Below are 12,785 nucleotides of genomic sequence, written 5' to 3' on the forward strand. Positions count from 1 at the left end.
AAGTTACAAGTATACACACTTGGTACGAGAGAAATGTATGTGGGTGCAAGGTTGCAAATTAGGTATTGTAAACAGTAGAAAATAAGCTGCACCTATTAACCAATAATTATTTTATTGCAAATGGGTGACATTGGCATAAATTACCCTTAAAACAACTTTAAAGGGGCAATGTCACCTATTTTTACTGTCACTTAAAACAGCCAAACAACACACTTGTAACGATGGAAACATTAAAATAAATGATCCAGTTCTGTCACCTATTACTTTAATTATCAGTTCCCAGAAGCTTGAGTTAATTAATTATATTTTGCTTTGAAAAACCAGGATGGAAGAAGATTACAAGTTGAAAAAAGTGGCCCGTTTTTTTCTGTTTCGTCTTACAGTTCTAAGATTGTGTATTAGAACAATAACTAAAAATTGATTTCAGTTTGTTCTTCCTTTAGGAACTCACTTTTTTTTTGTTTGTTTACAGTTTGTTTGTTTATATTCTGAGAACTGTTATTTCTTCTCGATGATCAAAGGGTAAAGGTACTTAGCAAATAAAAAAAATTGCTACAGTCTTGATCAAAATACTGCAAAATCCTTATGGCAATGCATTTCAAGCGAAATTTATTTTTGCGAGTTATAAAATATAATGCGTGAAATGCAAGATTCCAAAGTTTCAGTTGTATAGGGTGAATATTGATGGCTTTACAAGCAACGAAAATTGGGTCGACTGGATTGAATTGAGTTTGTTGCAAAATTGTGCAATTCCAGAAAATATGTATACTCCCCCCATGGAAGGTTTTTTGTTTTGCACCCCCAGTCCCCCCAGGAAATTCCAGTTTAGCTTCATACTTTTCCTCTAAAATTTCCTCTCCCCCTATGAATTTTCGATGACCTTCCATGGGGCCGGTATCAAATTATTTTTTCTGGAACAGCACATTTCCTTTTTGATGTTGGGGTCAGTAGCTTTGCTCAGTTACGCTCACTGATTTCTCACTATGAGGGAATTAACTGGTGCAATTCAACTCCCTTTGTTTTCCCACTGTTTTTACAACTTTCATTCTTAGGGGTGCCAGCGATGTAATATCTTCCTCCTCTAGCCATGTTGTAGCCAACATTGCGTCGGGGAACGTTGTCACGTGGTATTTTGACTGTGCGTTTTGAACAACCATTGCTCGGGTCAAAACAGGCCAACTTTCGGCACTTGGAAAATCGTCAAGCTTCACCCTAGACATCTCAAACTTTGGAATCTTACATTTCAAACGTCGTATAATTTTATAACTACGCAAAAATAAATTTTGCTTCATATGCACTTCAAGCAAGCTATTCACACAAAAAATCAGCTCACCCTGTCTCGGAGACAAGACTTCCAGTGCCAACTTCCCCAGACAATGTGAGTGCATGGATGGGCGTGGACGGACGAGAGCTACCAGCTACAGTAAGAATACTGGCCAGAGTGACAGCAGTGCCAATACCTCTTACCACAATGCCATATTCACCCTCCAAGTCAAAACACTGCCGATAACTAGTCAGAGAGAGCAAGCAAGTTGGCGCTTATCCCTAGATTAGGTATGCTGTGTTTTATGCTTTTTTTTTTTTCTTTAATTGGTTAAAAAAATTGTCAAACCAGTTTGATTTTTTTTTTCTTGCGTCTTGGATTATGGTAATGAATACTGAACAAACGAAAATAAAAATTTAACTGGTTTGAAAAATGTTAAACCAAAAACAAATTAATCCACAACACGTTCATGGTTCAAAAACTGTAACAGCTCCATATATGTGTTGTAGGTTAAAATGAATCCCAGGTTAAAATGATTTCAACCTAGGTTGACTTGTATTTTCCTTTGTTTCAGATGTAAATTACCCAGACTTAACAAAGGAAAACACAAATCAACCTAGGTTGAAGTCATTTTAACCTGGATTCATTTTAACCTACAACATATGCACAATATGTTTCTTTCAAACAACAAAGAACTGCAGATAGTGTTCAGTTTCATAACTTTGCTTTAAAATTCTATACTTCCATGTTAACTACCTTATTATAGGAAATTAACACTGCACACGCGAAGAAAATTTACGTTACACTAAATTAACGCGAATTTTTCAAAAGTTAGGTTTACATGCGTTAAATTAACGCGAATTTTTCGATAAGCATCTTGCTTTATTTACTGCGATATTCATAATTCTGCAAACTCGCCCTTTACATTTCTGAATGCCAAACTGCGTTTTGGCTTCCGTCAATAAAACCTTCCAAGACAAGTGCATGGATGTTTCTAAGTTCTTTTTTTAAAGCCGAAAATTTGGTTTTGAAGCCTAACTAGACCCTATCAATTCAAAAGATAGTGACTCTGAAGAGCCAATAGAGGAGTCATGAACTGATAAGGTTTTGCAATGAAATAAAGGTGCTTTAAAATAACAATGTTGTAAAATAGCGTGCATTAAATTTACATCGACATTAATTAACATACATTAAATTACCACGAATTTTGTAAAATCGCGTTCACAAAGTGCATTGTTAATTTCTTGTAATAAGGTATACATGTAATCAGAACTAAATCTGACAATGTGTAGTTCCAACAAATATTCATATCTCTACCACAAAAGGAATTTTCTCTAAGACCCCACCCCCACCCGTCTGGAAATTCCAATCCCTTCCAGGGGTGACATGGATATCTTCTGGAACTTCACCATTTGGGCACAACGTCTAGTAAACACAATATCCGATCTTACCCAATCACCGCATTTCCTCCAGAATCCAATACCTTGAGACCAATCTTTCGTTGTAGCTCTCCTGTTTAGTAAAAAAAATCAAAAATCAAAGGCTCCTGTGAGCCAATTCGTGAATGCAGAAGTCAATAGTGGTAACCGTAAAGTGGTACTCTCATCAAACTACGCCACAAGAATTCGTGGACGCCATGCCGCATTGCGGGAATTATGTTTAAAGTTATTTGCTTAACACGCAAAACAATTAAATTACACACGCACTCTGATTCTTTCCGATACACGAAGCAACGCAAAGGTGGACGTGTAAGTTCTTTTCGTCCAGTTTTTCTCCCAAGAACCTCCGTAAATTTTTTTCCTCGCATTGTCTTTTTGCTGAATGAAACTTGATACATGTGAACGATTTTGGTTGCCCAGCACGTGGCCTAAATCTTGCTGTTTTCAGCATGGTAATTAAGAATTATGGTAATATTCAAACGACAGCTTCTGTCAACGTTTTATAACATCGGAAGAAGCTTTCAATCTCGTTAAAGTTGCCATTTTGGCTTTATCCAAGTGAACGTAAATATAGAAATACGTCAAGCGTTGCGATGATTGTCGCTATGCATTAGCAAATTTTCAGTGTTTACATTTGCTCTGGTGAATCAATCTTATCGCTCACACTGGACACCGATATGAAATTATTGCGAAACTCAAGTTTTAGTTTGCTATTTTACCCTTACCCTTTCACCCACAGAATTGCCTTGAATCTTTAAAGTTAATTGAATGTTTACATTTTGGGGCCGGAGATAGAAATACGTCAAGTGTTGTGTTCGGCTGTATGTAAATTCAGTGTTGACCTCCTGATCTTATTGATTATGTTTGACACCGAAGGGAGATTTATCGCACTGTGGAATTTCCTATTCTTTCGATCACGTAGTTTCCTCGGAATTTTAGGGTAAACTCCTTTAAAGGTTTTCATGTTTGCATTCGATGCAAGCAGTTGCGCCTATCGAAGTCTGCCTCCCTCTCGCGCACGTTCTTTTGGTTTGTCACGCAATCTTTCCTCCCCGATGACACGAGCCAAAAGAGAGTCTGCGAGGGAGGCTAATCGAAGTCAAACTTTTGGAAAATATCCGTCCTGAAGGGAAAGTTCCTCCTTAGATCCGTAAATGGAAGGATTTAGCAGACAACACACCTACTAGCTGTTTTCTCTTAAGAATACGTTTTTCGCATTGATTTTACGTCCTTGTTTTTTGTCCCGTTATGGCAGCTGATGGTATGCGCTATACGTAGACTAATGAATATTTTATGATTTGATTAAATTCCGATTAAATTAATATAAAGTTTACGACTGGACGATCGAGCGAGTGACAATTTCCCCACATGACGACAACTCGTTCATTGCGCATGCACGCATTCACGAAAAAAAGACCTTTTTAGCAAAAATCTACACTGAACAGGGGCACCCAACGACAGTTTTCAGTCAGATCCTTTGAAACGCTATTTTAGGCTATCTGGAGTGCCTTTAAAGCTTTGTAGATTCATTTTAGGCTGCGCTATAATATTTTTATCTGTTTGGTCATTCTAGGGGAACTTCAGTCTTTTCGAAATGACTAGGGCATTTTTGTCCATTTCCCGAAAACCTTAGGTCTTATTTCCTTTCCGAAAATCTTAGCTGACCTTTTTTCGGTACCCGAAACGACATTTTTATCAATCCGAAAAGACTAGGCCTTAAATTTTCCATATCAAGAAAGTTCGAGGTGAAAATTCCCTTCAGAAAATTGTAGGGGATTAAAGGCCTTCCGAACAGATAATTTATTGAAACGATCCGTTGGGTGCCCCTGACTGAACACGAAGATTCCTCTTCTTATAAATCAACGTGTAGGTTTGTTCCAAAGGCAAATCATCACCCAAAGCTTGAAAGCGTCAGTCTTATTCCCCAGTGTGTGGGCCAAGTGCAAAGTCAAAACCACTGGTTGGGCTTTAAAAATCATTGTGTTGATTATTCTTACTCTATCTACAGTATAATAAAGAGATTTGGATCTATGTCAAATAACGAACGACAAAATGACATATCACCATGATTATCCTAAGTTCTCAACTTGTCGTTTTCCATTTCTAAGTGAACTTGAGTAGTTTCATATTAGCATCAAAGGCTAGAACACTTTTGCACTACATGTATTCTCGTCTACATTTTGTAGTTCTTTCAACGAAACGTTATAAAGTTAAATCGAACCTGCCATTGGTCATTTGCCATGAACACAATCTGGTCTAACACTCTCTAATATAAAAATCAAGAGCACTGAAATCCTAGCTTAAAAAGTAAGCAAAAGTAAGATAAAAAAGATTTAAATGCATTATGTCACTAACATACAAAAATAAACAGAGAAAAATAGTGTATTAGCATACACTTTTATCAGGTGTCCATTTTGTTACAAAATATTCGACTCATGCATGAACTGTTTTTAAAAAAGGTTGCATATTTACTGAAGACCATGTCAGTGGGCAGACCATGAGAAGTCATGGTGTGTTTGTACATGGGGTACAAAATCCTTTCCAGACATGACTGCCAACTGAAATTTCATTAATGACAAATTATGCCTAACGGTGTGGGTCCACTGAACAGTAGCCAAATGCCCAGTGGAGTGGCTTGAAACTGACTGAAACATTATTAACAAATCAACGGCAGTTTTCTACACGGTCTACACTCTAATGACTTATAGATCATAAAATGACATCACAAACTGTTCAAAACTCAAGTAGAATGGCGAGTGGTTTCACTGCCAAGTTTTGAACATTTTATGCTGCATCATTATGGTCTGTAACAGTATAGACCATGGAAAACTGACACTGATTTGTTTTTTACAATACCATGTAAAAAGTATGAGTGGTCTGATTGGCTTTATTTTCTGTTGAGAAAGTGTGTATGATGTTAATCTAACATCATTTTTATTGCCTGAAATCTTATAGACAATAGCTACATGTACGAGCGAATCAGCACGCAGGAATTTTGACAGTCATTATAAAATGATGGATGGTTGGCTGTCATCAGTACTAACCCGAAAGTTTGGTAAAGAGCCTCTGTCGTGCCTCATTAGAAGATCTTGGAGTTCTTATTTTGTCAATCCACTGGTATTCTGGATCATCATTAACCACAAGCTCCTCCACAAATCCATGAATGACAAGAGCTTTGTGACCAAATGGGACAGAACAAGCTGCAAAGACAAAAAAAAACATGGCAGGGCAGTTTATATCAGAGAAATTAAGCCGTGGTTTCGCTAAGCCATGAAGTACGTGCAAATGTGCTGTTTATACATAGGCTTAGCAATTAGCTAGGCCATGGCCTAAATATCATTTGTTTATGCATTATTTTACACAGTAAGATCGCGACTTATGACTACTGTAAGTTGCATCAATGGCCATTGAATTAAACAACACTATATTTAAGGTTACAGTACATAAAATTGGGGTAGGAAGCTAGGAAGGGCTAATTTGAGGGCCTTCTGTCTGGGGATGCTTTCTGTAAGATGAGGCAGCTAAATATGGAAATTATACTTATATAATTTAAAATCATGTAACTCATCTTTGCATCATGAAAGGGGGAAATAGATTATTGTTTCACTTCAGCCTTCTATCAATTTTTTCCTTCCTTAAAAACTTGAGAAGAATGTGATGAATGATGTGTTTGGGGTGGGGTGATAAGTTACCAAGGAAGCACACTTACTGTAAAAGAACTGTACACCACAAGAACTTTGCTTGAACTTGTTAGAATCAACGAAGTAATCCACTTTTACAATGACCTTTACCTCTCCACGAATACCTGTTGATGTAAAAGAACAAACAGGATTAGCTACATATATTTGACAGATGGATGCACAGATGGATGGAGGGACTGATGGAGAGATAGATAAATGGATGGACAGACAGATGGATATATAGAATAGAAAACTTTATTTTATTGTGGTATCTTTAATCTAAGCTTAAAATCCACTGCATTTCTGTTCTTCTTAAAAGCCGTGAGCTACGTAACTGTGATGAAACTTATGTACAATACAAAAATGGATGGATGGACAGATGGATAGATGGAAAGAAAGTACCTGTCACCGGATGCAGCGGAGATGCTTGTACACGTGTTTATCACGAGCAGGGTTGACTATTGTAACAGCTTAATGTACGGAATCCCTGTGTACCAAATAGGTAAAGTACAATGCGTCTAGAATGCTGCTGCTAGGCTAGTTGCATGCGAGTCTAAATATTGTCGGATGACGCCACTGCTCAAGAGGCTGCACTGGTTGCCAGTCAGATTCAGAATCCAATTTAAGTTGCTGCTCATCACATTTAAAGCTATTCATGGTATTGCACCCGACTACATCAAGGACCTTATAGTTGTGAGCTGGACACCATCTAAGTATGGCTTAAGATCCAATGACTGTTTATTGTTATGCCATCCAAGTTTTAAATCATGTAAGACATTAGGGGATCGTTCTTTTGCAATGGCCGCACCTAGCCTGTGGAACGATTTACCAGAACATTAACGAGACTGCGGCAACATCACCCAATTTAAGGCGCTACTTAAGACACACCTTTTTACTATGACATTTGCTCCTGATTGACTTTTTTAAGTAGTTTTATATACATATTTTTGTACATTTTACATTTTATATTATATATTTTTACTGTTAATCACAGCTTATTATAATCGAAGTAATACTCCTGTTGTTAAACATATAGACATAAAATGACTTATACCGTAAATATAGTAGATAGGTAGATCTATATAGAATATATAGAGGATTCGTCATTTCAATACTGCTGTCACATGTAATGTATATACATATTGTGCTTTTGTAATTATTGTAATGCGCATTTGATCATCTCGTCATGGAAAATGTGCAATATAAGCGAATAAATTATTATTAAAGACAGAAGACACACAGACAAATGGATGGACACACACAGATAGGGACAGATGGATGGACAGAGAGACAGAATGATGGATGGGTGAATGGATGAATGAAGGGAAATAGACATGGAGCTAGAAGATACACCAACTTAATTAGTTTTTACAATTTGGGTGCCCCAAACGCTGTACACACAACCTTAAGCTAATTGAATTTTTCTCTTTGTACTTTTGTAAATGTATTATTTTATTGTTCTGGTGACTTTAAATCTTAAATGCATTATTTGTTTTAGAGTTTTAAATAATTATACTTCGATCTCAAACTCAATAATCGAGAGTGTTTCATCCAACTTTCAAACACCTCAAAGTTGCTTTAAAAAACTTGGCTGCACCCCGTTTTTTTTTTTTTTTTTCAAATCACTTCTCGGTGTTTGGAAATCAAATGAATCACTCATCCCCTCGTTTGATATCTTACTTCAAAAACTCATTAATAATTCATAAGCCCATTGACCTATCAAATGGTCAATAAAGCATCACATGCAGTGGTTTTAAAACCCGATAAAACCTCCTCCTTATTAGTATGCAGTGTTTAATGTTTTTCTCGTATGCTAATTTCCAACGTTGACATAAGCATCATTGTTATGAACTCTCTTGACACACGCTTTTCCAGGAACGTTTTTGAAGCTGTTCAAAAAACTTGCTGCTGCTCGTGTTTTAAACATTACTTGAAAGTTATAAACTTGAACTTTACTTTGACATACCATGCATTGTATCATATATTGGAAACCATCCATTGATACTTCCTGGAGGATCCTGAGTAAGAAGAGGTCCTAAGCTAATGTTAACCTGGAGAAAAAATAAATAAGTAATATTGGCCTGGAATAAGAACGGCGCAAGTGAAGACAAGGCATTCAAACAGGCACTGAGAAAATGTTGTGATAATTTTTAAATTAATTCTAAAACAAGACGCTTTTTGGAGCATTACGCAGGATGCTTGGGTCGATTTAAGCATTAACCTTGAACTTAAGTGTGGGGAGTTCGAGATCACTGATTGCATAAAATGATGACTTTTGGTAGTTAGTTATCAATCGATTTTATTAGCTGTTAAAGATACCATGACATACTGGAACAGCAATCTGACAGATACCGGAAATTCTCGTCATTGTTACAAACCTTATCATCAGCGCTAACTATATTCTGGTTACGTACTGTCAGTTCAACAAAGTCTGCAGCATCATGCACCTGTAATGATCTCTAGTATGACCTCTAGTTTCCTCTTCGCATTGAATTATTCAATTTGTCAGTTAAAGCGTAATATCTTTGCTGCAAACTCTCCAATTTCCACCTTTTAAACTGTCAAGTACTACTTAGAAGTTATTCTTTCGATTTACTTCAGTCTAAAAAGGTTTGTTTTCTTTCTGAAAACGGCATATAAGAGTCTTAAATTCATGCATGTGGCCGCCATTTTCAAAGAAAGCCTTTTCTTTCTGGGCCACACTGTATGCGATGTCAGACAGGTAGGTATGAGTCGGTCCCCTCCCTCATGATATGCATGCTGATAAATAGATTCTGATTGGGCCATGTTTGTTAAAGACAATCAGTCTGAACAATAGATCCCTTCTAGGAGAGAGCAGAGTTTAATCTAGCTTTAAAGTGCTACCATGACGAAATTCGCGTCTTTCTAATCTAAGCCATTTTAAAACATAAAGAAGTAGTCTGTACAAGAAGAAGAATGCTGTTTACTATTTTCAAATATCTCTTTTTGTTCCAGAGATATTCAGGTTTTTAAAATATAAACTCAACCAAATTTTGATCAAATATTATGAAAAAAGATATCTCAGCCAATTTCAAACAGAAATGCTTGATTCTTTGCAGTGACATTGTTCTAGGTGCGTTCCACAACATGAGCTTATCAGTTTTGTTACCATGGCAACATACTGGGTTCCAGTCATCCCTGATACTTAAGGCTTTGCTGGCAACCTTTGGCGTTCTATTTTGATATTTGCCAATGGTACCTCACCTGCATGATCCAGCAAAGGTATAAATATGTAAGGTTAAGTTCCTGGCCTTGTTAAATGTTTTTCAAGCTGAAAATCACTAAAATATTGAAATCAGGTTGGAGGGGACTGGAAAAGAGTGAGTCGCCATGGGAACCGAATTTTTTATAGCCATAGGTGTATTGTCTTCAGAACTATTAGCCTACCAGGTTTCAATTGTCTTTGCTGTAAATTGACTGAGATAGCTTTCTTTATATACTTGATGTTATATTGAGTTGAGAATATGACGTCATCAGTCCTCTCATTTACATATTTTACACATTTTTCAAACTTAAATATCTCCGGAACCAATGCAGATATTTGGAAACGGTAAACGGCTTTTTTAATCTTTCCTACAATTCTATGTGATAAACCTTAAAATTCAAGAGGTAAAAATTTGATCATAGTAGCACTTTAATGAATAAATTAATGTGTACATTAGTAGTCACCATGAAAGAGATACCCAGCTGAATTTTAGACACAGTCTGCCCTCAGGGCATCCCGCGTAATTACCAAATTTTCATAACTAAAGCTAGTAGGCATGAAATAATTTTTATGAAGGTTAAGACAGTTTTAACATTAACATGTTTGGGACAAGACCTCATCCATCTTCAGTATTTATATCACATCCACTAGCGAGTTTTGTACTGGAGATGGATGATCATAGAGTTTAATACAAAACATGTTTTAAATTTGCGATAAAAAAATGTCGCAATCTTCATAAAAATTAATTCTAAAATTCTCACCTTTCCAATGGCGTCATGAGCAGTCACAGTGTCATGGTCCATTATCCTAAATAAGCGTAAAGTTATTGTAATTCAGTGAACAATTTCCACCTTTTCAAAACTAGAATAGAAACCTAAAACTTAATTTTACTGCATAAAACATAAAAAAATGAAAGCAAAGTAGTCCTCAGTAGCCTTCACTTAGATTAAAGGTCACATTTCAGGGTTTTATCCACAGATCCAAAAGTTAGAAGCACCAACTGTGCCACAGGAAAGTACTGCTCAGCACTTGTATAAATATAGGTTAACTCACTCTTTGGAAAGTCAAAGTAATGGATAAACACGATATATGCTTTCGATAATTTGCTGGTGACATGATCCTGTATGTTATAGTCATCACAAGTATGCTCCGCCATTTCATCTCTAAAATGTTTTGAGGAAGTTAACGTAAAAATGATTGGTGATATTTTCATATTATAATCCTTGAGAAGGCCTTGAAAGGACTGCTAATTGCAACAAAATTTGATCACAATAATAATTACTATTAATAATTACTATTGTAAGCTATTTTCTTTTATTCTGCTATTCCAGCAAAAGGACACTTATGTCCAGAAATGCACCTAATCCTGATTTTGGGTACTTTATATATGACAGACCTTTCTGTCGTTTTCGTATGACTTCATGTTTGACAGAATTATTTGTGTTTTAGTAAGAATTTAGGGTAGGGGACACTTTGTGATGTCTATCATACAGTTCATGTATCTCATTAGCGCATATTTCTGGACATACAGTGTATCTCCAAAAGATTCTAAGTTCCTCACAGAAATGAAGCTCTATGTAGGAGTAAGACTTCTCAAGTATAAAAATCACCTGATTTGCAATGGTTCATCTTGAAGTTCTTCATCATCAGCCTGATTATTAAGGGAGAGAGAAAAAAAATATTTCAAAAATTAAATTTCCTGCCAATTATCTATTTTCTCCTATTTTAATTTGACAAGTATCAAATTTACCAGAAAACCAGTGAATGCAAGCTACAATATTGCTTTGTGGAAAAGCGGTGGTATAATGGTTTGCACATCGGATTTTTGATCGGATGGTCAGAAGACCAGAGGGTCGTGGGTTCCAGGCTAGGTTGGTTTCTGCATTGACATGTTGTTTCCTTAGACGAGAACTTTACTCCACCTTGTCCCTCTTCATTCAGGTGTATAAATGGGTACTGGCGACATACTGCTGGGAGTAACTGGTAACCAGAATCCCATTCAGCTGGGGAGGGGGGAGGGGTAGAAATACTCCTAGTTGATTCATGCTAGTGACTAGCATGAAACCGGGTTAAGTGTCAGCCATGTGGGCTAGTCTTTGGCTAGACTGTGCAAGTTTTCGTTTTTAGTTTATAATATTGCCATACCTCAAATCTAAACCACTCAGAGTTCCAGTGAGGATTAAGTGACTTCTTACACACATCGGTCTTGTACAAAACGTTACCAAGTCGAACCTACCAAATCAAATTTAAAACATTCAGCAACAATGGCGCAAGGGACAGCTTTAGTGGTCAGCGCATTTATTTAAATCTAATTTGGCGGATTGAGACACAACAAGCTTATAATAATTAAAATGGCCAAGTGTGCAGCAGCAGACTCTCAGACTAACCCTAATAAACAGCAATCACGCATAAAAGGGACAGCACACAGTCTTCAGAGCCTCAAATTTGGACCTCTATATCACGCAGGGTTGACATTTTTTCTGCATTGCGCCACCTTTTTTTTTTAGCCAATCCTGTGAGCCATTCTAAAAGCCGTGCAGTGGCCAATGAACAGGGTTTAGGTCAGAAAATGTATGCATTATTAATAAACGGGACAGATTTCTGCACAGCCCTGCCCACGTTAATTATGCATGCGCCACTGTCATGCTAACCCTCTTCCAAAAGGGCGAGCGTGAATAGAGTTTGAGTCACAAAATGTATACATAATTGATGTATGGGGCTCTGCAGAAATCTTGCCAAAAAGATCCATCCGGGAATGTTGGAGTTACATGATAATTCAAAGAGAACCTTGGCTGTGCATAGCTAAGAGAAAACAACAATAGTTAAAGGTTTCTGACCTCTGCAAAAGCATCCGCTAGGTCACTTGAACGATCCATAACAGGAAGATCCCGGGCAGCTACAATCTGCACTTTAATCTTTGCAGGCATTTTGTGATCACAGCCCGACACCCAAAACTGACAGCCGCGGCGGTTGATGAATAAGTTGAAATGTGCAAATTCACAATTCAAACGCCTTAAAAATGAGGTTTCACGAGAAGAAACTTGCCTAAAGTTAAAAGCACCTCTATGGGCGTCATTTCGCCTATAAATGAAAAAAATCTCGCAATTTTTGCACGCTTAAAGAGCCAAAATATTGACTCCTGAATGCACGACCAAAAAATCAACAATATGTAGCAG

General features: G+C 36.9%; 1 protein-coding gene across 2 annotated transcripts in view; it reads right to left on the reverse strand.

Moving 5' to 3' along the window:
- The window catches only part of LOC146479846 (C2 domain-containing protein 5-like), a 50,224-nt gene extending 37,452 nt beyond the window's left edge, over positions 1-12,772 (reverse strand). For both annotated transcript variants that reach the window (XM_085110669.1, XM_085110668.1), the window contains exons 1-9: positions 12,447-12,772; positions 11,755-11,841; positions 11,220-11,260; positions 10,371-10,416; positions 8,350-8,434; positions 6,413-6,508; positions 5,748-5,903; positions 2,716-2,776; positions 1,334-1,510 (exon numbers count right to left, since the gene is read on the reverse strand). In XM_085110669.1, coding sequence (XP_084966795.1) covers positions 1,334-1,510; positions 2,716-2,776; positions 5,748-5,903; positions 6,413-6,508; positions 8,350-8,434; positions 10,371-10,416; positions 11,220-11,260; positions 11,755-11,841; positions 12,447-12,536 — 839 coding nt within the window. In that variant the 5' untranslated portion in view covers positions 12,537-12,772. The remainder of the gene's footprint in view (positions 1-1,333; positions 1,511-2,715; positions 2,777-5,747; positions 5,904-6,412; positions 6,509-8,349; positions 8,435-10,370; positions 10,417-11,219; positions 11,261-11,754; positions 11,842-12,446) is intronic.
- Positions 12,773-12,785: the final 13 nt, after the last annotated feature.

The sequence above is a fragment of the Pavona decussata genome, unplaced genomic scaffold (assembly GCF_977016875.1).
Source record: "Pavona decussata unplaced genomic scaffold, jaPavDecu1.1 SCAFFOLD_58, whole genome shotgun sequence".
Classification (NCBI taxonomy): Eukaryota; Metazoa; Cnidaria; class Anthozoa; order Scleractinia; family Agariciidae; genus Pavona; species Pavona decussata.